Below are 26413 nucleotides of genomic sequence, written 5' to 3' on the forward strand. Positions count from 1 at the left end.
TTAAACTTCACTGTTCATGGGACTCTTGGGCGGTGGATGAGGAGGCATGTTAAAATGCCGTTTCCTGAGCAAAAAGTGCAATTCCTTAGGGTTAGGCAATGCTCAGGAATCTACACTTTTACAAGCAGTCCTGTAATTATAATGGAGGTGGTGCCTGTGCTACCGTTTAAAAACACCTCTGGCCCTACCTGCCTGTATCCCCTCCCCATGCCATGCAGCTCCTCATAGATGAAGGCTCACTGTCACGAAGCTGACTAGAATTAAGTCTCTTTAGGCATGATAGTGGAGATAACAGAGCTATGCCTGGAAGGTGGGTCACAACTTGCTGGCTTCTGTTACGGAACCACAGAATTGTTTTCGAAGGACTTGCTTTCCTCTGAGAAGTTCAGCTCAAATTCTGTTTGCCAAGGAATAAGAACAAAGATCCAGAGTGAATTTTCCTGGGTGTTCCTGTATATTGCTTCCTCAGAAGATAAATTTTATTTCACCCTGGTAGTGAATGACGAGAAAGAGTCATGAGAAACAAGCGCTGGAACATTTGACTCTACCAAACGAAAATTCTTGCCTACGTGATTTGGTGTTGGTTTTCTCTAAACAGGGCCACATTAATTAACTGAAAGAATTCCCTTCTGTTAGCAGATTGCTAACTTATCTTCATTTTTTTTGTTGTTGTTTTAATGAAGAAAATTCCTTGTTTACAAACTCAGGAGTCAGGTGAAAGATTTCATGGCTTGGAGGAATGTAGCTCATTGATAGTGTACTTGCTGAGCCTGCACAAGAACCTGAGTTTCATCTCTGGCACTGTTTATGGGGCGGAAATGTCTTGAAGCTTTAGCTGGTTTCTAGGCCTCAGGCTTCAGTCTGAATCAATGAAGTGGGGGCAAATCCCGGGAGTGGAATGTTGAGCCCTTTTTCTCCTTTACCCTTTAAGAACAAGGTTGATTGGAGGACAGGAAGTCACACTCTTCTTGGTCATAGAGAGTTCAATAAAGTGGCATTTATAGCACTGCACTGGGAAATTTCAGCCCTGTACAGAGTTTTAAGAGATTGTACGTTAGCAATATGTATTTCTAGTGTGCATTTATTTAATCAGCAAATATTTGAGTGCCCAGTTAGTGCCAGGAACTAGGTGTATAATTGTCAGAGAGTCAGGGTCCCACCCTTGTGGAGCTTCTCTCATTCCAGGAAACCTTCAGTGAGCAGTACCCCAGTAGAATAATGTCTGGTGGTGCCATGTGCTTTGCAGACAGCAAGGTGAAGTGATTGGTGGTGACATAAATGTGACTGAGTGGCAGAATCTTCTCAGAGAATGTGATATGAATTGAAGCTCAGTTCATCACAAAGAACCAGCCTTGCAAAGAACGGCCCAGGCCAAAAAAAAAAAGGCAGGTGTGAAGGCCAGGTGGTATATTTAAGGAATATACAGAAGACTAGAACACCAGAAACATGGGGAAGGGTGGGGTTGGAGACAGATAAAAAGGTTTTACACATGTACCTGTGATTGGGTGAGTTGTAGCTCACAGTTTGCAGTCTGTGTACTGTATTTTGAAATAAATTGTTCTATTGGGCTCCTGTCACTTCCTTAGGGGAACACATTAAGGGAGCCAGCTTGTTCTTAGTGCACAAATGGGCCATGGAAACTAGTTTAATGCATTTCAGTAAATGGAGAATGCAGCGCCTAGGAGACAGAAGAGGGTAGATCTCCTTGAGTTCAAGGCCAGCATGGTCCAGTAAGTTCCAGAAGAGCCAGGACTACATAGAGACCCTGTCTCTAGATAGATACATAGATAGTAAATGGAGAATGCGTTGTATGCAGAGACCAGTTTAAAAGATACACAGAGACTGCATGCTCCGTGAAAAGGCACAGAAGCAAGTGTGTGCAGAGGTGTATGTGGAGTCACCGGTACATGTGAAGTTGGTCTGTGCCAAGCACATTACTACACGAAGTCAGAACTGTCCCCACGCCCTCATGCACGTAAGTTATTTCACAACCATTTTGGGTGGGGCATATAGATCCAATTTGGGGTGGATCAGCTTCTGAGGCAAGTCATGTAAAGAGGAACTTAACTAGTGGACTCAGTGGCCATGTGAACAAGCTGGGGTTTGGGCAGGCTGTTTGCTTTGAAAGTTAGAGTTGTGGATATACAGTTCAAGGGATTTTCCCCTCTCTTTCATGAATGATTCTTCCCCAATTGTGCAGATGCTACCCAGGACTGCTAAGCACAACAGTGTTTCCTTAGTCTGTGGCTATAGGGAAAGGAAGGCAGGAGTTTGCCTGCTGCCCTGGATTTAGACCACCTTATAAAGTTACAGGATAGAATTCATCAGGCTGGGTCAGAATTGAGAAGCAGGCTCATATTTCATTACAGAAAACTGCTCTTGGGAATATTTTAATCGAACTTGGAAAATGCCCATTGAGTACATTCATAGGCATATAATACTCTATTTTCCTTATATATCCCCTCCCTCACACTGTGTCAGCTTTTGTTATGGTTTTATCTCTGTGGATATAATTCATATATCACAAAATCACCTTTTATTAAAAGACCTTTTCAAATTTTATGTGTTTGCCTGTGTGCATATATGCGCACTGTGTGCATGCCTAGTACTTAAGGAAATTATAAGAGATTGTTGGAACTGGTTGTGAGTCACATTGTGGGTTCAGGGAAGCAAACACAGGTCCTCTGCAAGGGCAGTGAATGCTTCTAACACTGAGCTCTTTTAAAGTTCACAGTTCAGTGGGTTTGGTGTATTTAGAGGATTACTGTTTAATTCTAGGACATTTTCATCAACCTAAAAAGAAGCATTCATAGTCATTCCCAGGCTTTGCTCCCCCTAGTCCCTGGCAACCGTTGATCTTCTGTGTCTCTGAGGACCTACCTTTCCTCATTTCGTATAAATGAGGTTTTTCTTACCTAGCTGCTTTTACTTTCCCATGATACTTTCAAAGTTCATCCATGTTTTATGTGGCATCCCTAGTATTTATTCTTCTTTTTAAATGATTAAGCCATTCTGTTGTATGGATAGACCACAGTTTCTTTCTCCCTTTAACTGCTGAGTAGGACTGTCTCTTGTATTAGTTGTTTGGAACACTACTACCAGGAACTTTGTGTGCATTTTTACATAAACATGTTTTCTGTATTCTGAGATACATGCCTGGGTCAGTTAATCCTGTTTTGAAGAGTTTATTCAATATAGGACAGAGTAATGGACTGACTGACACCAAGGTTCCTTAGAGCCAGTAGAGGCAGTGCTAGTAGGGCAGTTGGACGGAAGTGTCCTGGAACAGGAGGCAGGAAGCTCCTCTGACTCTTAGTTTCATGTGGTGGCAGCTGCTGTCTCCTTTGAGCTTTCAGAGCATCAACCAGCACTGGAGTAGGAGGTAACAGTAATACGTTGTAGTACAGTCATTGCTTTCATGTGTGGCCTGGCAAATGGACTTGGATTTCTTGGTCTGTTCTATGTATATATCATATGTGGCATTAATATTTGAACTTCACTTGGAGGTGGTGGCACATCCCATAATCCCAGGACTCAGGAAGCAGAGGCAGGTGCATTTCTGGAAGTTCCAGGGCAGCCTGGACTCTATAAAGATCTGCTTAAAAATATTTTTTTGGACTCCATGATTTGTAAGTTCCTAGTGGAAAGTCCTGCATTGAATACTTAAAATGAAGCTACTTTTGCTAATGTACTGTGCAGTTGGATTTGTTTTGTGCTTATCACCATTCTTGTGCTCCCTACAGGGTGTTGTGTTGGGAATATTTTCTGTCTGGTTCCTTGAGTAGCCTCACCTGGCACATATTCTGCAGGAACCACTGTGTCCTGGGAACTGAGTGCTTGTACCAAGTCCTGGTTAATGTGTTTCTCTGAACAGTCTCCCAAAGGAGACCCTCAGCCCACAGGAAATGCAGGGGAGATGGCCGTTAGTTGCCTCTTGGTCTCTGTTTTACAACTTGGACAAAAGGTCCCCTTTGATCTTGGAATTAAAGAAGCAGGTTGCAGAATGTTGGAGAACGTTGAGTTTTGATCTCTGGGCACTGGCAGGGAGGTGGGAAGGACCCAAGATGAGCAGGGCCATCTGGCCACAGATGGATGGTAGGGGCCGTTACCTTCTAACCTGCTTTGATCCCTGAACCATTTGTTGTCACTATTGTTTCCCAGATGGAGTGGGGAGCACCCAAGACTTCTCAATTTCACCTCATTCCTCTTCATTGCTTCCTCTGTGTTGTCCAATATGTCCAGTATGATTTCTCACCTACATCCCATGCCTTAAACTGACTGATCTCCCAAGCTTTGAGGTGCAGGTCTAAGGCTGGGTATACAAGCCTGGGATAGAATTGCTTTTGTGATGGGCAAACTTCCTTGCTTCTTTAAGCCTGTTATCTTTTCTTAATATTTTCATTGTGGTGAAATAGACCTAAAATTTGCTGTTTTAACCATTTGTGCAAGTTCAGGACATTCCATACATTCACAATGTTATGCAACCACCACCTCTACCTATCTCCAGAGGTTACCTGCCATCCCATACTGAATCCATTCCTATAGTTTGGAACTGGGGATGAGACTCTTCAAAAGAATTGTGATCAATGAATCCGAGTACCTAGGACTTTGTAGCCTTAGTCCCAGATTTGAAGTGTTGCAGGCCTTGCCCTGTCTGGGCCTACTGCCTGGTTAGCTGAGAGCTCTTTTGTAAATACCCCTGAGGGCAGGGAAGAGCAGTAATTTCTGTACTTCTCCTTCAAGGTTAAGTCTGGCTGCTTAGAGCTTTATGAAGATAGTTGGTTTCACCTGGACTTCCTCTTGACAGGCCTTCCCCTAACCCTCTCTACTCCCCCAGCAGTTTTTGAGTCTTTCTATGTTTCTATTTAACAACTGTCGTATCTTTGTGTTCTGAAATAAAAGCTGTATTTTCAGTCACTAGTGGCTAATTTAGTTCTAGGTATTTGTTTTGTTTTGCTTTCATGTAGTTGGGTGAGTTCTTTAGCTCTGTGGGGTTCTTGGTAAGTGGTCTTTAGTTGTCATTGACCTTCATTCACATGTGGTTGAATTCTTAGGGAGCTTTAACTAATTGGATAATTGATTTCAGTTAACTGTTGGCAAATAGTGCCTTAGAAATCTCCTACCCCCCGCCGTGTGCCTCAGTTCCTTAATCTGGGAGTAGTTAGTAACTGACCTTAAAATGGTGCTTCACTTCGGGAAGTACAGTGTAGCAGACTCCATTCTGCCCTGAGAAAGGAAGAAACAGGAACGGCCTGTTCAAGATTGGCCCCAGCTGTGTGGCTAGGTGATGCCATTTATAGAAGAGAGTTGGAGAGGCAGAGGGCTCCAGAAAAGAGGTTAACCTCTGGTCACAGATACACCATTGAATGAACACTTTTCAGTTCTCAGGAGAAACTCTCTATTTTCTTTGGGAGAGGTAACTGTTCACAGCTTTCAAAAGGGTAAAACTGAATAGGACAAATTGGCAGGATGAATATGTTTTTCCTAGTAGCCTTCCCTTAGGTTGCTATTGGGAGGGGGGTGTTGTTTCTGAATATCCAGACCCCAAGTTTTAAAAAGAGAAAAAAAAAATAGGGAGAAACTGATTCTTTTCAACTTTCCATGTCACTTTTGCCGGGAGTGGAGTGTTAGGTTACCTGCAGAGAGTTCTCGATTGCCATCATTGGTTCCTTGACAGGCAGCCCTTACAGTCTTGTGACTTGGACATCAAGTAAAGCAGAATGCTGTGGAGTGGGCTGCTACTTACCTCTCAGAACCCACCCTCCTCTTAGGGCTCTGGGCATACCTGACTTTGTACTGAACTTCACCACAGTTACTGAGGTGATCAGTTCAAAGTCAGTGGTTAAGAGCACTTGTTCTTGGAGGGCACCATCCATAACTCCAGTTCCCAGAGAAGCAATGCCCTCTTCTGACTTTGGGCACCAGAATATTGTGGTGCACAGATACACATGCAGGCAAAATACTCATTCATAGAATAAAAATACATCTAGTAATAGACATCGAAGAACAAGACAGAGAAATTTCCCAACAAGCAGGGTTTCTACTATGCTTTACAGAAGTGAACCATGGTCCACCATCCTGTCAAACTGTCAGGGACCCATACACTACTAAGTCTTCAAGTCTTCTTGAATCATGTAACATCCTACATATTAGGACTTTTGACATCAGGATATGTAGCTTTTATCAACTTCTCGTGGGAGTTTATGACACTGCTAAGATTAGAATTGCTGATTTAGTTACCTGCAAACCTGGTGGTCAAATTTTCTTTGCAGGACATTCCATATGTCTCCCATCTAGATTTGTTTTGTTTTGTTTTGTTTTGTTTTGTTGAGATAGGGTCTCTCTAGCTCTGACCATCCTGGAACTTGCTCTACAGACCAGACTCTAGGTATTTTTTTTACAGGCAATGCATTTCCTTCCCTTGAAATATAAATGTAAGCAGGTGGTGGGGTGCACACTTTTAATCCCAACACTTGGGAAGCAGAGGCAGTGAGGCTATACAGAGAGACTCTGTCTCAAAAAAGAAATATAGAAAGGGAGGAAGGAAGGAAGGAAATATAAATGTATTACTGGGAATGTCACTCCGTTGGTAAAGTGCTGACCTAGTAAGCATGAGGCCCTGGGTTCTACCTCCATCCAGCACTGTATAAACTGCTCATGGTAGTATACACCTATAACCTTGGCATCTAAATGATGAAAGTAGGAGGATCAGAAGTTCAAGGCCAGCCAGTGCTATATGAGACTGTCTTAATTTAAAAAATATATATATATTATATATATACACACAGACACGTATGTATATACATATATACATATGTATCATGTGTAATGATCCATGCATATAGGAAATGTATATAAAAATATAAAAGTATGAAGAATATATAATCAGTGTGTACAATTTTAATTTGTTAATTTTTTTTAAAAGCTGTGTCAAAAAGCAGGATAAATTACTTGTCTTGCAAACCTGACAACCTGAATTCAGTCCCAGTCATCCAAGCAAAGATGAAAGAAGAGAAAGGACTCTACAGTTCTCACCTCACACGCACTGTAGCACATAAGCACAGATGCCATGCACACCTCAGACACAATAACAATAAAGGAAAAAATAGAAAAGCTAAAATGAGTCACATGACTGCCCCTAATCCATTTATCAGGATAATGTCTCTGATTTTAAATTTTTTTCTCTATAATATTTTATGCATATATAATTCCTACTTTTAAAACTTTGTTGTAGGTTGAATGTGGTTGGATGCCTTTAATCTCTACTCTGGGGTTGGGGTATAAAGGCAGGTAGATCACTATGAATTTAAGATGAGCCTGGACTACATAGTAAGACTCTGTCTCAAAACGAACAAAAATAAAAGTTCAACTTGTTATAATAATTTCAGCATGTACCAGCATAGAAGATAGTACAGCCATTGTCAATTATCACCCGGCTTCACCGATTACCATCACATGGCCACATTCTTTCACCTCTACCCTTCCTAGCTAGTTCCTTTTTCTTCAGGCATATTAAGCTATACTTTCCTACTACAAATCATGGCCTTTAGCTATGTATAAACTTGTGCCTTAGTCACTACAATGACACAATGTTATAGAACCATTGCTACCCAAACTTCCCTCACATTGGTCAAGGGAGTGATGCAATCAGGCCCTTGTTCCCACAGTCAAGCCATCACTAATCTGATTTCTGTTTTTGTAAATTTCCTTTGCGGGGCATTCTGTGGAAACGGAATCATGTGTTATATAGACTTCTACATCTGGCTTCTGTTACTTAATATAGTGTGTCCTGGGTTATTCCTTCTTGTGATGTATATTAGTAGTTCTTTTTTCTTGCTGATAGTATCCCGTTGTATGGCAGTGCACTCGGGAAGTAGAGACAGGAAGATCAGAAGTTCAGGGTCATCCTGGGTTACAAGTCCCTGGGCCAGGGACGAGTAAAAATGTTTAATAAATAAAGTAGAACATTTACACTAATATATAGTAATAAAAGTTAAAAGCTTATGCATCATTTATCTCTGGATTTCCTGTTTAGTATCTTCAGACCTTGGTTGACTGTAGGTAGCTCCAATTGTGGAAGGTGAAACCAGGGATAAGAAGACAGCTGTTGTGATTAAAGTTGCCATGAACACACACGAGTCTGAGTACACATCTTTCTGTTCAGTTGATGCCTAGAGTTGGCAGTCCTGGCACTGAGTTTATGTTTAACTTTTTAACCTACTACCAAACTTTCTAAAAGTGGCTGTGCTATTTCACGTTTCCATCAGTGAAATATGAGGGTTTTTCTCCATGTCCTGGTTCACACTTGCATGGTTTTTATTTTGTTTTGTTGTTTAGTAGTTCTATAGTTCTATAGCTTTGGTTTGTATCCCTTATGACAGATGTTAGTAAAACATCTTCTGATGTGTCATTTGTGTATCTGTATACATCTTTTCTGGTGGAATGAGCCTGCAAATCTTTCATGCCATCTCCCCACTTCCCATGCTAGGGTTGACCCTAAATTCGCTACCACTGAACCACATCCCCAGGCCTTGCCTGCTTGTTAACTGGAGTGTTTGCTGTATCATTAAGTTATAAGAGTTCTTTATGCATCCTAACCAGACCCTTATTACATATATCACAAAGTTTTTCCACCTGTCCATGGCCTAGGAGTGTAAGTTTTTCATTTTTATGAAATTTACGCATTTTAGTGGGTTATATTTTTGGTGGCATGTCTAAAATATCTTCATCTAACTTAAAGTGACAGATTTTTTTTCTAGAAATTTTAGTTTCAGCTTTTCTTTTGTTTTAATCTGTGGTTCATTTTGAATTTATTATTTTTGTGAATGGTCTAATGTTACTTGTGAATATGGTTACCATGTAGTTAAAGCACTTGGTTGGAAAGACTGTCCTTGTTGGATTGCCTTGGCATCTTTGTTGAAAATCAAATTACTGTAAATGGAAAGATTTATTTCTATGCTTTTAATTTGGTTGGATTGATATATATTTACCTATCCTTACCAATTATCTTGTTTGTTTGTTTTTAGACAGGGTTTCTCTGTGTAATAGCCCTGGCTGTCCTGGAACAAGCTTTATAGACCAGGGTAGCCTGAAACTCAACAGAGATCTGCCTGCCTCTGCTTCCCAAGTGTTGGGATTAAAAGTGTGAGCCTCCATGCCCAGCTTACCAATTATCTTTATTATTATGTTCTATGGTATGTTTAGAAAATTGTATGAATTAACCAATTCTGTTTTTCAATTTGCTTTTGGATATTCTGGATCCTATCTATTTCTTTATCAATATTAAGGTAAATTTGTGTATACCTTTAATGGTGTATACCTTTAATCCCAGCACTCTGGAGGCAGAGGCAGGTGAATCTCTTTGAGTAAAGGCAAGCCTGATATATATATCAAGCTACAAGACAGCCAGGACTACATAGAAAGAACCTATCTCAAAAAAACCAGTGTGTGTGTGTGGGGGGGGGTGTAAATTTGTCTGTTTGTGCAAAAAACATGCTCACATTTTGGTGGGATTAAATCTGAAGATCAGTATGGAAGTGGGGTTTTCTTTTCCTTTTTTAAAAAGTTTTTATTCGTATTTTATTATGCGTATGGATGTTTTGCCTAGATGTGGGTCTATACCACCATGCCTGGTGCCCACTAAGGTCTAAAGTTGTTGGATCCCCTGGAAGTGGAATTACAGCCAGTTGTGAGTCATCATGTGGATGCTGGGAATTGAGTCCTCTAGAAGAGAAGACAATTCTCTGAGCCACCTCTCCAGTCCTGGAAGTAGATTTTCCTGTCTTATCTCTGTGGAGTATTCCTGTTTGTCAACATGGAATGTCTCTAGTTATTTAAGTCTTTTGTTTCTCTTGGCAGTGTTTTGTGATTTTCAATAAAGAAGCCCTTAAAAGTCATTTTCATGTACCTAGACATGGTGGTGCATGCCTGTAAATCACAGCATTTGAAAGGCTGAGGCAGGAGGATTACCATGAGTTTGAGGCCAGCTCAGACTACATAGAGAGCACCAGGCCAGCCAGGGCTACACATCAAAACCCTGTCTGGAACCAAAACAAAATGTATATTTGTTTTCCCTTTTCTTCTCTTCATTATTTGTAGTGTTGAATTTAACTTGTGTTGAGCATGCTGGGTGTGTGCTTTACCCCAGGTCCTTTCTGATCAATCTTAGGAGCTAGAAAGGTATCAGCAGTCAGAGCACTTGACCACTACATGGTGACTGACAACCTTCTGTACCTCCAGTTACAGGGCATCCAACACCTCTTTAGACCTTTTCAGGCTCTCACACACATGGTCCCACACACACAGTACACATACACTAAGGTACATATACACATATAATAAATATTTTTAATATGTATTTTTAAATTTTTTCAGTACTAAGTAGAACCATGTTTTAATTCTATTTTTTGGTTTAGTAGTTATATGTATAAATACAGTTATTTTTTATTTATCAATATGATATTCTGTGCCTGTCCTCAACTTGTTTAATCCTAGTTAGTTGTTGTATAGACTCCTTAGAGTGTTCTAGATGCATGATCATGGGATCTACAAATAAAAGCTTTTGTGACTTGTTTTTTCAATTTGGATGTTTAAGTTTTAATTTTATTTCTTTAATGCACTGGTTTATAGTAGAGAATTGACTAGACATGGAAAGATTGTATATTCTCTTTTGCTCCTCATCTTAGGGGAACTTAACATTTAGTTTTTCGCCATTAAATATGATGATAATTGCCTGTGGATTTTCATGGCTGCCTTTCATCTGGCTGGGGAAGTTCCTTTTAGTTGTACTTTTTAAAGTTGTTTTGATGACTGTGTTGGATTTTGTTAACTGCCTTTTCTGTGTCAATTGTGATGCTGGCGTGTCTGTCCTTATGTTGCTTCTATGGTATACTGTAGTAACTGATCAGCTAGAAAGGCATCCTTGCATTCTTGGGATAAGTCAAACATCACCACGTTATATTGCCAGAATGACCTCAACTCATTCTCCTGCCTCTGCCTCTAGAGTGCTGGGGTTGCAGGTGTAATTCACCATATCTAGCTATAAATGTTTTTATGTGTTGTTAATTGCAGGACACTTTCTTTAAAATATTTCCATGTGTGTTCATGCTAAAAAAAAAATGGTAGTTTTTCTTTTTGATTACTTAAAAAAAAAAAAGGATGGGGTCTCATTGTGTATTCCTGAATGGCCTCGAACTTGCTATGTGGACAGGGGCCTCAAACTCACAGAGATCTACCTGTCTCTGCTTCTGGAGTGCTGGGATTAAAGATGTGCCACCAGGCCCACTGGTGTATGCTTTCAAACATTTGAACAAACAAGAATAGGCTAACATACATAAACAAGGATCATTTTTCATAAACCTAAGAATTTGTGTTGGCAGTACTTAAGAATAGCTCTGACTCTCACATTGCTAATTCTCTTCTCAAAGATGATACAGTTTGCCAAGCGGTGGTGGCACATGCCTTAAATCCCAGCACTCGGGAGGCAGAGGCAGGCAGATCTCTGTGAGTTTGTTGCCGGGCTGGACTGACAGCCTCCAAAACAATACAGAGAAACCCTGTCTGGTAAAACCAAAAAAAAAAAAAAAAAAAAAAAAGATGATACAGTTTATCTCCATCTAGCATACTCTGGCTATGTTTTGTTTAAAGACTGTTTATTTATTCATGTGTATGCATATGCATCTATGTGAGTTTATGTACACCATATATGTACAGATGCCTAAGAGATCAGAGAGTAGTGGATCCCCTGGAACTGGAGATACAGACTGTTGTGAGCCTTCTGACATGGGTGCTGGGAGCTGACCCCAATCCCCTGCAAGAGCAGTAAGTGCTCTTAAGCCCTGAACCGTCTTTCTACCACCACCTCCCTTCTTTTGAGATAGGATTTTGTTATGTGTTTAGAGGTTGGTCTTGAACTCATAGGCTCAAGTGATCCTCCCATCTCAGCAGCCTCCCAAGTAATTGGGACCGCAGGCACGTGCCACAGCTTCTACCCACTACCCACCCCTCAATTGTGAAATGGGAATGCAGGTTTATACATGAAAAGAACCTAAAACTGTGTCTCACATATTGTCATTCAGTAAATATTACCTGTTGTCATCAGCATCATACACTATAGCTGACCAGGCTATAGATGCCAGGCTGGGCTGTAACTCAGAGATCCTCCTGTCTCTGCCTCCTGTGTGCTGGGATCAAAGGCCTGTGTTATCACTACCCCAGCTCATCATTGTATATTAAAACTCACCTGCCTCAGCAGAGCACACATATTCCATCATCACATTTGGGTTGCATGACCTGGGATAAGTTATTATTTGAGGGAGGGGAGTTAAAATGGGATCTCACTTAGCCCAGGCTGGCCTAGAATTCACGTGTATTGAAGGATAATTTTGAACACCTGTCTATTCCTCCCGATTCTGTCTCCCAAGTGCTGGGATTGGAGAGTATGCCACACCTCTAATGTGATGCTGGGGATTAAACCCAGTGCCTTAAGCATACTAGGCATGCACACTACCACATCTACAGCCCCAAATCATTTCATCTGTCTATGTCAGGTTAACTGGTATAATGGTGGCAGAAGCGTGCAGGTAGCTGTCTTTGTGCGGTAGGCAGTGAGTGTGGGAGGTGCTTAGCACAAGCAGAAGCTAGGTAAATAGAAGGAAGTTGCCATGCCTGTGCAGTTCTGTGTTCTTCACAGGTGTTAGCAACTCTAGTTCCTTGTTGCTTTTTCATGTTGCCTTCCTGCTCGGGAGAGCATGAATCTCACTGTTTATTTTTGGGTTTTGTTTGTTTGGGGAGGAGGAGGAGCTTCATTGGTTTGAGACTTTGGAACCGAAGTAAATTGAAGTCGTCTGGATTTATTTTTCATTCCTCTGCAACCCGAGCTCCCAAGGGAACCTTGTGCTCCCCAGGGCAGTGTTCTCAGTTAAGTCTGAAGGTTCTGTTTCTGAAGGAGGTAGAGCTAAAGTACCTTCTTAGATTTAATTGGCCTGATAGACTTGGAAGATTGTAACCCTCTGCCCCTGCTTCAAGTCACTATCAGATGAGGCTTACGGTCCGGTGTTAGGCTTCTTAGGAGGAAATTCAGAACACATTTTCTTTTTTTTTTTTTTTTTATGCTCAGCTTTTGCGTAGGCTCTTTTCTTGCTAGTTCTTTTTTTTTATCATTTTTTATTTTAATTTTAAATAGCTTGTTTTACATGTCAATCCCAGTTCCCTCTCCCTCCCCTCCTCCCACACTCCCCTTCCCCCCCTCCCTCCCACCCTATTGCCAAATCCTTCCACACAGGGGATATCTAGAGTCTGTCATTTTACTCTTGGTAGGGTCAAGGCACTCCCCTAAGAGTCCAGGCTGAGAGAGCATCTCTCTTTGTGCTATAGGCACATGAAGACAGTTTGTATACCAGGGATAGACACTGATCCACAGCTCAGGGCCCCATAGGTTGCCCAGGCCTTCTCACTGACACTCACATTTGGGGGGTCCAGATCAGTCCCATGCTTGCCTCCCCACTGTCGGTCTGGGGTCCAAGAGCACTCCCCTGTTCAGATCAGCTGTCTCTGCTGGTTTTGCCAGCCCATTCTTTGCCAATTTGCTCATCACTCCTCTCTCTCTGTCACTGGGTTCCTTGGGTTCAGTTCAGTGCTTAGTTGTGTGTTTGCCTCTGCTTCCATCAGTCACAGGATGAAAGCTCCCGGATGGTTATAGACATCAAGTTCATTATCAGGAATGGGCAGAACACATTTTCTTTACATTAACGGGAATAGTGATCTTGGTGCCTTACGTGTGAGAGTAGCAGCTTGGGGCTGGAGAGACGACTCAGTCACTAAAATGCTTGTTGTGCAATCATGAGGACCCTGAGCTCAGGTTCCCAGTACCTACACAGAAAATGAACAGGCACAGTTTGAGCTGGTCTAGCTCAATCCCTGAGCTTCAGATTCAGTGAAAGAGCTTGTCTCAGAGAAAAAGTGAAGAACAATAGGGAACACACCAGATGTTATGCATATGTACATACACATACATAGATGAACACACACACAAAGTTATTAAAAAGACTAGTTGGTAGGAGAGAGATAGCTCAGCAGTTAAGAGGTCTGTGATTCCTTTCCTAGCACCCACATGCCAGCTTATAACTGTTGTAATTCTAATTCCAGTGGTTCCCTCACTCTGTTCCGGCCTCTACTGGTGTCATGTACACATGTGGTACAGAGACATATATACAGGCAAGCACCCATATTATTATAATTGTTATTATTATAAATATAATAATAAAGAGTAGTGACGTAGAGGTCAGTAAACAGTTTCAGGTGCATATTGGTTTCAACCCCACTTCCCCTACACGGATCCCTTATAATAAATGGGCCATACCTGCTTAGCCAGTGTTTGAGGGCCCCAAATTTAATGGCATCCACCTCCCTATTTATTGTCAGGATACACTTTTAAACCTGACCAGAGAGAATTAGAGACACATACTTCCTCCTTCCAAGTTGACTCTAGGACACTCCTCCCTACTCCCACAGGAGTAGTTCTCTATCCTGACTGCCAGGCTGGCCTGCAGAATTTACAGAATTACAAGCACCAGGGCATAACCTGAATAACTGTGCTTCTAACAAGCTTCCAGACAATGCTGCTCTCCACAGATCTCACTTTGAGTGTGAGCACCTAGAAACCTTTAAAATACTGAAACTAGGACACTGACTTTCAGGATGGTCCATAATCTGAATAAAGGTAGGTATTGTGGTGCACACAGTCAGTCCCAGCACACAGGAGGCAGACAGATCTCTATGATCGCAAGTGCAGCCCTGTCTACACAATGAGTTCCAGGTCAGCCAGAGCTATGCAGTGAGACCTACAGTAACAACAGTAATAATAATCTGGCATTGGTAGGGCTTTTTTGTTTTGTTTCATTGGGGGTAGGGTGGTGAGACAGGGTTTCTCTATATAGCCCTGACTGTCCTGGTCCTCCCTATATAGAACAGACTGGTTTTGAACTCACAGAGATTGCCTGGCTCTGCCTCTTGAATGCTAGGATTAAAGGCATGAGCTACCATGCCCCCTCCCAACCCCTAATCTCATGCAGTATAGCCTGGCTTGAAATTTGAGGTCATTCTGCCTCTAATTGCTAAATACTTCTAGGATTGTAGGTGTACATTGCCGTGCCTGGCTAATTGTTTTTCTGGAGTGATATAAATATATAATTCTATATAAAACATTAGAGAGAACATACACAGAAGAAAAAAATCCTATCACTCAATCCATTTAACATTCTAGTAAATGTCCTTCTTTGCATATTTTGAAAGTGTTGGTATATCTTTCTTAACATGTCTAGAAACAGTCCAGGGACTGGAGAGATGGTTCAGTGATTAAGAGGACTGCTCTTCCAGAGGACTTTAAAACTCAAAAAAACAAAACAAAAAAAAAAAAAACCTTAGGAATAGAATTGCTGGGGACTGTAGGAAATAGGTACCAAGTTGCCATCTAGAAAATCCCTAGTTTGTATCTGCCCACCATATCAAAGTGCAGAGTGGCATTTTAATATGTCAGACTAGCAGCAGTGCTAAGTCTTCTCTTCCTTACAAATAGTAATTGCTTGTCCTATCTTGTCACCCATTTCTCGAGGTACAGTCTTGCTCCTTGTAGCATTCTGGGAAGGCATTTGGGAAGCAACTTTACAAGGACCTCAGGCTTCTCAGAACAGAGGTGACACTGGCCAGGGCAAGCAGATTTGAAGGTTCCCACTTGATCTGCCCTGCAGGAAAGTTTACATCTCTCTCCCCCATTCCAACTACAGTCTCTCTCCCCAGCAGGTTTGGTGGCCAAGGTTCCTGCTGCTTCTCTGTCTCACCTATAAAACAAGCACCTTCTATGTCCCTGGAGTCGCGCCGATCAACTTCCACCAAAACGACCCAGTAGAGATCAAGGTGAGTGAGTGCTTGGATTATAGGCATCTGTGCCTAACAGCCTACCTGGAGGACTGTATTGAGCTGTTTGTGTCCATCCTGGAATTATAGAAAACACAGATGGGGGCCAGCTCCCCTGGGACAAAGGTAGAGCTGCCTACAGTCTGTCTGCCTTTTCGTTGTTCCCCTGTGCCTCTGGGTCTCTGTCTCCTCACATGATGCTCGTCTGTGTGTTACTCTGCTTATTTCTATGGCTTCTCTGCCTTCCTTTCTCATGCTCCATCTTTTCATTACCACTTTCTGAGTAACACACAGCAGCTGTTCAAATGTCTGTGTTGTAAGAAGCTCTCTTCCTTACACCTTGTAGGAAAAACATGAATGTAACATTTACTGAGGGTTATTACATGCTATACATTGAGCTCTGCTTATGTCAATATGCCACCAAGAACCTTCTGAAGGAAATTTTATGTTTTACAGATTTTCTGTATGTTTCACAGCATGGAAACTAACACACAAAGAAGTGAGCCAACTGGTCACCTGCAGAGAAATGCAAACATTAACACCATTAACACTTCATTCATGAAGTGAGTAAATGGTATCATGTCTGTCTGAGGTCAGCTCTTGACTCCAGGGCCCTTAGGGCACTTGGGTTTGAGAGCTTTTGGAATGGCAGCTTTCCCACTGCAGTGCCCTTTCTTTCACTTGGACCTTGGAACATGGCCCAGAACAAAGCTTGGCATAGAGGTGGTATCTGGCCTCTAGCCCTGACAAACTAGAGTCAGAGAGGATACCTGTGCTGGTAGGAGAACATAAAGGTGGAATGCACCTCTTTGTAAAGTGGGGGCACAATTATACCCCCAGTCCACCCCTATTATCCAGAGAACAAAAAAACAAAAATTAACAACAGGGAATTTGGGGGTAATTTTTCCTTAAGTAATTCATAATTTGTTTTTGTTTGTTTTGATTGACTTGGTTTGGTTTTAAGACAAGGTCTCATGTAGCTAAGGTTGGCCTTGAACACTGGGTAGCTGAGAATAGCTGTGAACTCCTGATTTTCCTTTCTAAGTTATAGAATTATAGTCATGCCACAACACAGTTTATATAACATGCATAACCCAGGTCCTTAGTGTATTCAGGCTGGCATCCCAAAAGTTCTAAAACCCAAGGTTTCCTAAGAGCGTTGGAGTCAAGAGCTGACATGATGCCATTTACTCTCTTCATGTATCTCACTTAGTGTCAATATGTTTACATTTCTCTACAAGTGGTTATGGGATATCAGATGTTATTCCAGACACATATGAGTGTGATACAACCCATGGTATGTATACCACACTGCATTTCTTAATTCCAAAGTAAGAGTTTTAAGTAAGGGTTGTAGAACTATTCTAAAATTCAAAAAAAGTATTTACACTTTTAGATGGTATATGAGGAATAGCAGATAATTCCCAAGTAGTTAATTAAAAATAATTTCAGTTCGCTGGGCAGTGGTGACACACATCTTTAATCCCGGGACTCAGGAAGCAAAGGTAGGTGGATCTCTGTGAGTTTGAGGCTACAGAGTGAGTGCCAGGACAGGCTCCAAATCTACACAGAGAAACCCTGTCCCAAGAAAACCTAAATAAATAAATAAAATAAAGTAAAATTAAAAAAATAATTTCAGGTATATTTAAAGGATTTTTTAATTTTAATTACATTTTAGTTATTTCTATGTGTATAAGTGGGTGTGGGTTCATGCCACAGTACACTTGTGGAGGTCAGAGGACAACTTGGAGGAGTTGTTTCTCTTGTTCCACTATGTGGGTCTGTGGGATAGGAACTTGGATCATCAGGCTTGGCAAAAAGTGCCTTTATCTACTCAGTATTTTCACTGGTTCTGTTTTATCTACGATTTGACAGTTTTCTTTTTTGTTTGTTAAAGACAGGCTCTCCTGTAGTTCAGGCTGGCTTCAGGCTTATTATATAGCCAAAGATGGTCTTGAACATTCTCTAAAATTTGTATTTGTTGTTATTAATGCCCACATACATAATGTATGTGGGGGTAGGGCTGGGCCACATCAGGGATGTGGAGGTCACAGTAAGTTTTGTGCAGATGGTTTTCCCTTTCTACCTTTACACGGGTTCTGTGGATCAAACTCAGATCACCAGGCTTGTGTGGCAAGCATCTTTACCCACCAAGCCCTGGGTTTGATTCCCTGAAACACCATGCTTGGCTTGTAGCCAAGAATAACCTTGAACTTTCCTGCTTCTACATCCTGAGTGCCAGCATTAGAAGTATGGTGCTAGGGAATGGAACCTGGGCTTCTCATACTCTCATCAGACACCCTGCTAACTCAGTTACACACTAGACTGTCTCTCTGTCTATTCCTGACTCTCCTTCCTCCTCTTCCCTCCCTCCCTCCCACTTCCTTTCCTCTTTTCCTTCTTGGGTTTACTTCGTAACTTGAGTTCACTATCCTCCTGTCTCAGTCTTGACTGTATCATGGTTGATCAGTTTCCCATTGTAGGGGGCTTTAATTGTTTTTATGTTTTTCCTCTTTGGTCATTTAGCAGACATTAAATGAACATCTACTGTGCTGTGCTCTTAAGTGGAAAAAACTGATTTTTAAAGACCAGGGTGTGGTGGCTCACACTGGCAATGAGAACACTGAGGATTGTGAATTCAAGGCCAGCTGAGCTACAGAGTAAGACACTGTCTCAAAGAAAAAGGAAGACGTTGAAACTTAGCCTACAATAATTGCATTTTATGTGACACACTCCGAAGGGAGCTGAGAGAGTTGAAATGGAATGATGAGTTCATTTAGATACATTAGATAGTTCATTTAGAGAAGGGCTGGTAGGTTGGGAGAATTTTAGCTGAGACCTAGATAGGAAAAAGCACCAGGTGAGCACAGAGGAATGGCAGGGGGGAAGCCTGAGGTAGGAGAGAGCTATAGAATCAAAGATCTGAAAGGAGACGGTTGCATGGGTTGTAAGTGAGGCACAGACCCTTGTTCCTAAAACTTCCAGCGGAATGGCACTCAAGTGACATTATCTTGTCCAAGGGCAGCCACACATTTACGACTCAATGAATATTGGATCTCACTGTAGCTTTAAACTAAATCTGTGGTGCTGTCTACAGCAAAATCCAGAATTGTAGGCAGTATAGGAATGGCATGCTGTAGTCCTATCTCCTGCAGTGAATCTGCCTATTGGGTTGTAGTGCTAAGTGTGCTAAAGACGAATGAGTGTCAAGGTGACGTCCTGGACATCTGTTTCTGGTGGCTTGAGGAATAACAGCTTCTCTCCTTCCTTCAGGCCGTGAAGCTTACCAGCTCTCGAACCCAGCTTCCTTACGAATACTACTCATTGCCTTTCTGCCAACCCAACAAGATAACCTACAAGGCAGAGAATCTAGGTAAGCTTCTTGTACTGGTTTAGCCTGCCTCACAAGGGAACCTGGCATGGTTTTCATGGCAGTGGTAGCAGCTGCCTTACCTAGTGCTTGCTTTGTGATAGACACTGTTGTACATAACTTATGTGTGTGTTGACTTATTGAATCATAATGGCCCTGCAGAGGTAGTGATTGTGTGTGTGTGTATTTTGTAGACTGACTTGCCTTGGGTAATAGCTAACCTGGGCTTTACCAGTCTTCAGGATTAGAGCACTCAGCTTCTAACAGATAGCAACTTTCCCTTGGTTTCTAGATAGCCCTTTCTTTTCCAGTATCTTCTGTTACTTGCTCTGTCCTCATTCTGTTCTTGGTGTATGTTGGCCAGAGGTTGACATTAGCTATCTTCCTGGATTGTTCTCCACAATATATATTGGGAAATGGTCCCTTGCTTGAACTTAAAGCTCACTGGTTTGGCTACTCTAGCTATCCATGTTGCTTTGGAGATTCCTTGTCTCTGTTTCCCTAGTGCCAGGATCACAGGCAGGCCGCCACATCCACCCAGTATTTATATGGGTGCTGAGGAGCTGAACTCAAACACTTTACCCATTGAACCATTTCCCTAGATCATTACTCTACCTTCAATTAAAAGATTGATGTAAATATAGTACTTATATATGAAATTCTCAAAAAATAAAAGAAATGCAAAACAGGAAAGACTGGACAGTGGTGATACATGCCTTTAATCCCAGCACTTGAGAGGCAAAAGTAGTCGGATCTCTGAATTTGAGGCTAGGCTAGTATACATAATGAGTTTCAGGATAGCCAGAGCTATGTAGAAAAACCATGCCTCAAAAAAAAAGAAAAGAGTGTCTGTCTTTGCCTTGAAGCAAAGACATTCTTGCTAAACTGAGCAAAACTTAGAAAGTGTGTGAAACACCCTGCACAGAGTCTGGCCAAGTGGTAAATAGCAGCCATGATTCTAGGTTAAATATTCTCTGATTGGAAGTACCTCTTCAGGAGAGTTGCTCGTGTTTCTTCTCTTCCTGTCTCTGCATTAAATCCTAGAGAAGCAAGCAGACACTCCTTGGATCTCAAGGGCCTCAGCAGATTTTCCTCTTACGTCTTAGTCTTAGCAAGGAGATGGAAGACACTTGTTCTCTCTGGGTTTGGTTGTTGTTCTTGTCATTGTCTAAAACCTGGCTTGTTAGGTGGGTGCCAGAGTGTGAAGACCAGCTCTCACGATTGTGCCGCAAGTACTGTTTTCTTTTGTCTTTTGGGGGGTTCCCCCCTTTTTGTTTTTTTGTTTTGGTTTGTTTTTTTGTTGTTGTTGTTTTGTTTTGAGATAAGATCTCCATCTTCCAGAAGCTGATCTACAATCTGCCATGTTGCCCATTGCCCAGACTGTCCTTGAACCTATCATCCTCCTGTTTCTCCTTCTGAGTGCTAGGATCTGAGTTCCAATCCTCATGACTGTGCAACAGTTGTTAACTGCTAAGACATGGTATGCCTCCAGGAAGGTGCTGGGGATCAAACCCTGGGACTTGGGTATGCTGGGCAAATGCTTTACAGTGAGCTACACCCTAGCCTTTGAGAATTTATATATATTTGTTTATTTTATGTAAATGAGTGCTTTGTTTTCATCCATATCAGAAGAGGGCACCAGATCTCATTACAGATGGTTGTGAGCCACCTCTGGAAGACCAGCCAGTCAATGCTCTTAACCACTGAGCCATTTCTCCAGCCCGAGAATTGGTTCTTTTAAAAGCTTTTTTGTTAGCATATATTATTTAGTCACACCATGGCTTCTGGTTCATTGTTAGAAGGAGGTGACACGGGCCTGCTGTCCTGGCTACTTGAGAGGCTCAGCAAGAGGATAGCTTGAGCTTGGGAGTTTGAAAACAACCTGGGTACATAGTGAGACCCTGTCTCAAAAGGGGGGGGGCACTTAGCTAGGCATGATGGCCCATGCCTTTAGTCACAGCACTCCAGAGGTAGTGATGGGTGTATCTCTAGGAGTTCAAGGCCCGCCTAGTCTACATAGTAAGCTCCAGATCAGCAAGGCAATATAGTGAGACTCTGTCTTAAAAAAAAAAAGGAGAGAGAGAGAGAGAGAGAGAGAGAGAGAGAGAGAGAGAGAGAGAGAGAGAGAGAGAGAGGAAGAATATTTCTGTATTTTTCAGAAATGAGCCATGCTAGACCAGGATGTATGTATGTCTTTCTGTCTGTCTCTCTCTCTGGTGGTGATGGTGTTGATTTTTCAAGACAGGATATCTCTGTGTATGTAGCCTTGGCTATCCTGGGTACTTGCTCTGTAGACCAGGCTAGCCTTGAATTCAGAGATCCACCTGCCTCTGCCTCCTGAGCACTGGGATTAAAGGTTGTGCCACCACCACCCAGCAACTTCTTTCTTAATTCAGTTTAATTTCCATATTTAAGAAGTTACTTAGTTTGTAGCCCTTTTTCTCTGTAGTTTCTCCTCTTTTCAAGTCAGCTCCTTATTGACCTGTAAAGAAAAGAGCAGTAGGACATGGTTTAAGGAAAGAGCTCACTCTGAGGATCATGTCGAGCTACTGCCTCTCTAGTTCTGGTTGTCTATAAAATGTCATTTTAGCCATGGGCTGTGCAGATGTCATGTTGTCATCCTCAGTCTCTATTCACCCCTGATCCCAGACTTGCAGGATCATATGCACTGTCCGGCATCTGATATCAGCTGAGGGGTACAGGCCTTCACCCTCTTCCCTGTCTCCTTTTCCTCTCCTGGATGGCCTATGCCATTCTCAAGGCTGCTACCTTGCATGAATACATGCTGTCTCTAATATGGTAGAGTTTGTGGCTCTGCCACTTGAACTTACATACCAACAACTCATAGCATCCAGCTGCCTGACCTTTCCTATGGACAACTCACAGAATTTGGTCATTAAAACCTAAGTGTCTTCCCAGCATGACTGGTGCCATCATTCCAGCTTTTTATATCCCCTTTTCTGCACAAAGCAGTCAGAGTGATCTTTCTGTAACTGCAGACAGCTAATGTCGTCTGCATCTCTTTTGGAACCCCTCATGAACTTCTTTGCTTTCTGGACAAAGATCATATTGTGTGTGGTTCACCCTAAGGCCAATCCCAACCCATCTCTCCAACTCTCCTAGGTCACTCCCAGATACTTTGCTTTGCCACCACACAAGTAATCTAAAAGTCACCACCCCCAAGCAGCCTTTGCTTCTGTGTGAATTGCTCTCCATCTCTTTGCCCTGTTAATATTGCCCTCCTTCAAGCACTGCTACCTCAGATCTAGGCAAGCAGCTAGGTAAACTAGCACTGCTGCTTGCCTAGATCTGCTCCCCATGACAGCAGTTACACAGTAATTTTCACTTTGCTGATATTTAATCAGTCAGTTTCACACTAGAACTTAGGGTCATAAGTTTCACAAATATGTCTGTTCAACATTGTATCTTGAGGCCTGGCTCATAGCCAGTTCCCAGTGTGTGTTGGTGAATGAGTGAGTAAGTGAGTAGATAAGGCAGTGTGAGTGCATCAAGTAGATCCGCTGGCATATGCTGGACTGAGCACTTGTGGAGGTGGTAGTCCTGCCTGTTGTCAGGATGTGTCTCCTCCAGCCTGCCCCAGTTTCATATCATTACTGTTGAACTAATGAGAATCTCAGAATGAAAACACAGTTGGGTTTAGTTGATGCTTCCCAGCTGTTCAGTGCTTGTCGGTGTAACATTTGGCATCAGGTTTCTCAGGAGAAACAGGCACGAGGTGCCAGTACATTAAGTAGTAAGTTTTGGCTCAGAGAGTGCCCTGATAGTAGGGGAGTCAGACCTACACATATTAACACACTGCAAAGCAATGTCGCTGACATTGAGGAGCTGCACAGAGATAGAAAGGTAGGAGGCCAGCTGGCTGCTTAGGTGATGCCAAAAATGCAAACTGTGTTCTTTGTCGCCTGCCTGCTCTGTGCCTGGGGATAGATTAACCCCTCAGTTCTCAGTATATCTGTAAGGAGAATGCAATTGCTGTCTCATTTTGTAGAGGGGAAATTGAAGCTCAGGGAAGTGATGTCCCGGGACTAAGCTGGTAAATGTCAGGAAGGGTCGTTATCAGGTAGCCTAGAGTCAGAATATAGACAATACAGTATGATCTCTACATAGAGGGGGGACGGGAGAGAGTGACAAGCTCCAGGCTGACAGGGTCAGCAAAGACTGCTTGGGGGCGGTGACTTTGAGATTACTGTGTGGTAGCAAAGCAAAGTGTCTGGGAGTGACCTAGAGAGTTGGAAAGATGAGTAAGAGATGAGTTGATTGGTCTTAGGGTAAACCACACACAATATGATCTTTGTTCAGAAAGCAAAGAAGTTTGAGAGGGCTTCCAACAGGGATGGAGAAGACATTACCTGTCTGCTGTTTCAGGGTCAGAAATGGTTATCCAAAGAAAGGGGAGCATGGGGCATGATGACACCAGGCGTAGGAAGTCACTCAGGACTCTAGGGGCATGGGAGGATGTGGGACATGGAGAGGGTGGTGGGACAGTTGAAAGGGCAGGGGAGCGAGCCTCACAGCTAGTTTGTGGCACTGCTGACATCCTTGGAGCTCCATTTTGTCCTGCTGTGTACAGCCCTTTGACGGCTGACCTCAGCTATCACAGGGTTGAAGCTCTGAGCTCCATCTGTCTCTCTTATGGCAGGAGAGGTGCTGAGAGGGGACCGGATTGTCAACACCCCTTTCCAGGTTCTCATGAACAGTGAGAAGAAGTGTGAAGTTCTCTGCAGCCAATCCAGCAAGCCAGTGACCCTGACAGTGGAGCAGAGCCGGCTGGTGGCCGAGCGCATTACAGAGGACTACTACGTTCACCTGTAAGTTACCTGCTGCTCCCTGCTGGCCTTGAACTCAGCCTAGGGAGGGACTGGTGGGAGTGTGGTCCTGAGAGACTGAGATCTTGGGTTTCCAGCATTGCTGACAACCTGCCTGTGGCTACCCGGCTGGAGCTCTACTCCAACAACCGAGACAGTGATGACAAGAAGAAAGAAAAAGATGTGCAGTTTGAACATGGCTACCGACTTGGCTTCACAGATGTCAATAAGGTAGAGTGTCTGGCATGCTCAGTGGGCTGCGTCAACAGGCTGCTAGATGACACAGCAAGCAAAGGTGCTTGTTCCCAAGTCTGATGACTTGGGTTCAGTCTCTGGTACCCACAGGTAGAAGGAGAGAAATGACTCTACAAGCTGTTCTCTGACCATCATATATGCTGAAGTGTGTGTGTGTGTATTTTTACAAATGGGGTCAGCCAGAACACATTTCTGCCAGTGCCTTGTGGTAGATAGCCTGTGAGATTCTGTGACTTTGGATTGGCTCTAGTACACACTATAAAGAGATAAAGGGATAGTCACTAGAATATTAGATTCTGTTTCTGTAAGATTTAAACTAGAAAAGGATCCTGGAATTCTAAAGTATGTAGGAGAGAAGACCACGTGATGATCAAGAACACACTGTAGGCTTCCTGGGGTGAATGAACCCAGCATCCACCATTTGCTAGTGATCTGAGTGTCTTTGGCTCAGTGTTTCAGTATCTCGAAACAGTGATGCTCACCTGAGTGGTTTTGAAAATCAGTCTGTGTGTACACTTCATGACACAACTCCTGGGAATAAACTAGTAATGACATAGACTTTAATTGTGTCCTCTTCATCTGATTTCCTCAGGAATAAAAGGCTGACATTCCTTTGTGGCATCGAAGCCTTGTCCTAATTTAGAGAGAACTGGTGGTGTGAGGCCCTGAGTCTTGACTCCTAGGCTTTCCGCTAGCCAGGGAGCTGTCATGCATTCTGGGTGTCGTGGAGGAGGGAGGGGCTTAGAAAAGAGTTGGGTTGAGTGGAGTAGAAGGACAGCATCCCAGCTGCTGTGATGCTGTGGGCAGAGGTGCAGGGTAGGGACTGCTTATGAAGCAGGGACAGGCTGAAGAGCCCAGGTAAGCTAACTTATGTGACAATTGGTAGGGCAGTGGGTAAGCAAGACAAGAACAGAATAATGAAACCATTATTTTGTATGCTGGCTTAAAAAAAAAACAGTGACAAGTGACAGCCAGGCCAAGGAAACTTGGGTTTATCTGATGAGCCCCAGGAAGGCACAGTAGGTATCAGAGCAAGAGTGCAATATGGCTTGAGCAGTGCTTTCAGAGGCTGGTCAGCCATGTGAACTGGACAGAGGAGGGCTCTAGTGTGTGGGGTGGGAGAGGAAGTGTGTGGGGCTGAGTGCGTTCTGGCTTGGAGCTGCTGTTCTCACTCTGTTGCCCTGCTTTAGATCTACCTGCACAATCACCTCTCCTTCATCCTCTATTACCACCGGGAGGACATGGAAGAGGACCAGGAGCACACGTACCGCGTCGTCCGCTTCGAGGTGATTCCCCAGAGCATCAGGCTGGAGGGTGAGTGGGGAGGTACCACCAGAGGGGCAGGGCTGGATGGGCCCGGGCTTCCACACACAGGATCTTCTCACATTCTCACCACTTTACTAACTAACAGGCCCAGGTATGGCACATAGGTTCATGCTGAGGATACTGTACCCCAGGAGAGCAGGGCAGGAATGAGGGAGATTTGTACCTGCTGTCTCCTGGGTTGGGTACTATGTGAGCCTACCACCTCCTAGCAACTCCTGGAGACTGGAGTTGATTATAGATGAAGAGCCAGAAGCTCATGAGGTTAGTGACTTGGCCAAGGCCAAATAGCAGATTAAGGCTTTGTTGATCCTCTTCCCAAGAACTAGTTCACCTGGTTGAAGAACAAGGGATGAAAGTATTGGAAAGCAGGTTGGAGATTACTTTGTCTCCCTTTATGTGGGTGATGGGCCAGACTAAAATGGCCCAGAGCCAACAGTTGGCCAGGAATTTAAGAGCTTAGCCCAGTCCTGATGGGCCACACGGAATTTGATGGAGCTTTGCTTCTTTCTCCTCCTCCTTCTCTTCCTCCTCCTCTTTCTTCTTCCTCTTCCTTCCCATCCTTCCTCCTTCCTTCTTTTTCTTCCTTTTTTCCTTTTTTTCTTTTTTTTTTTTTTTTTTGAGACAGAGTCTTTTTATGTAGCCCTGGCTGTCTTGGAACTCAATATGTAGACCAGGCAAGCCTCAAACTCACAGAGATCTGCCTCCCTGTGCATCTGGAGTGCTA

General features: G+C 43.0%; 1 protein-coding gene across 2 annotated transcripts in view; it reads left to right on the forward strand.

The window, feature by feature from the left end:
* The window catches only part of Tm9sf4 (transmembrane 9 superfamily member 4), a 44688-nt gene that overhangs the window by 731 nt on the left and 17544 nt on the right, over window positions 1-26413 (forward strand). The window contains exons 2-6 of one of the 2 annotated variants that reach the window (XM_040746511.1): window positions 15796-15912; window positions 19186-19285; window positions 23943-24111; window positions 24207-24339; window positions 25554-25677. In XM_040746511.1, the coding sequence (XP_040602445.1) occupies window positions 15796-15912; window positions 19186-19285; window positions 23943-24111; window positions 24207-24339; window positions 25554-25677 (643 nt within the window). The remainder of the gene's footprint in view (window positions 1-15795; window positions 15913-19185; window positions 19286-23942; window positions 24112-24206; window positions 24340-25553; window positions 25678-26413) is intronic. The other variant, XM_040746512.1, reaches the window with a different exon arrangement.

The sequence above is a fragment of the Mesocricetus auratus genome, unplaced genomic scaffold (genome assembly GCF_017639785.1).
Source record: "Mesocricetus auratus isolate SY011 unplaced genomic scaffold, BCM_Maur_2.0 Super-Scaffold_100004, whole genome shotgun sequence".
NCBI classification, from domain to species: Eukaryota; Metazoa; Chordata; class Mammalia; order Rodentia; family Cricetidae; genus Mesocricetus; species Mesocricetus auratus.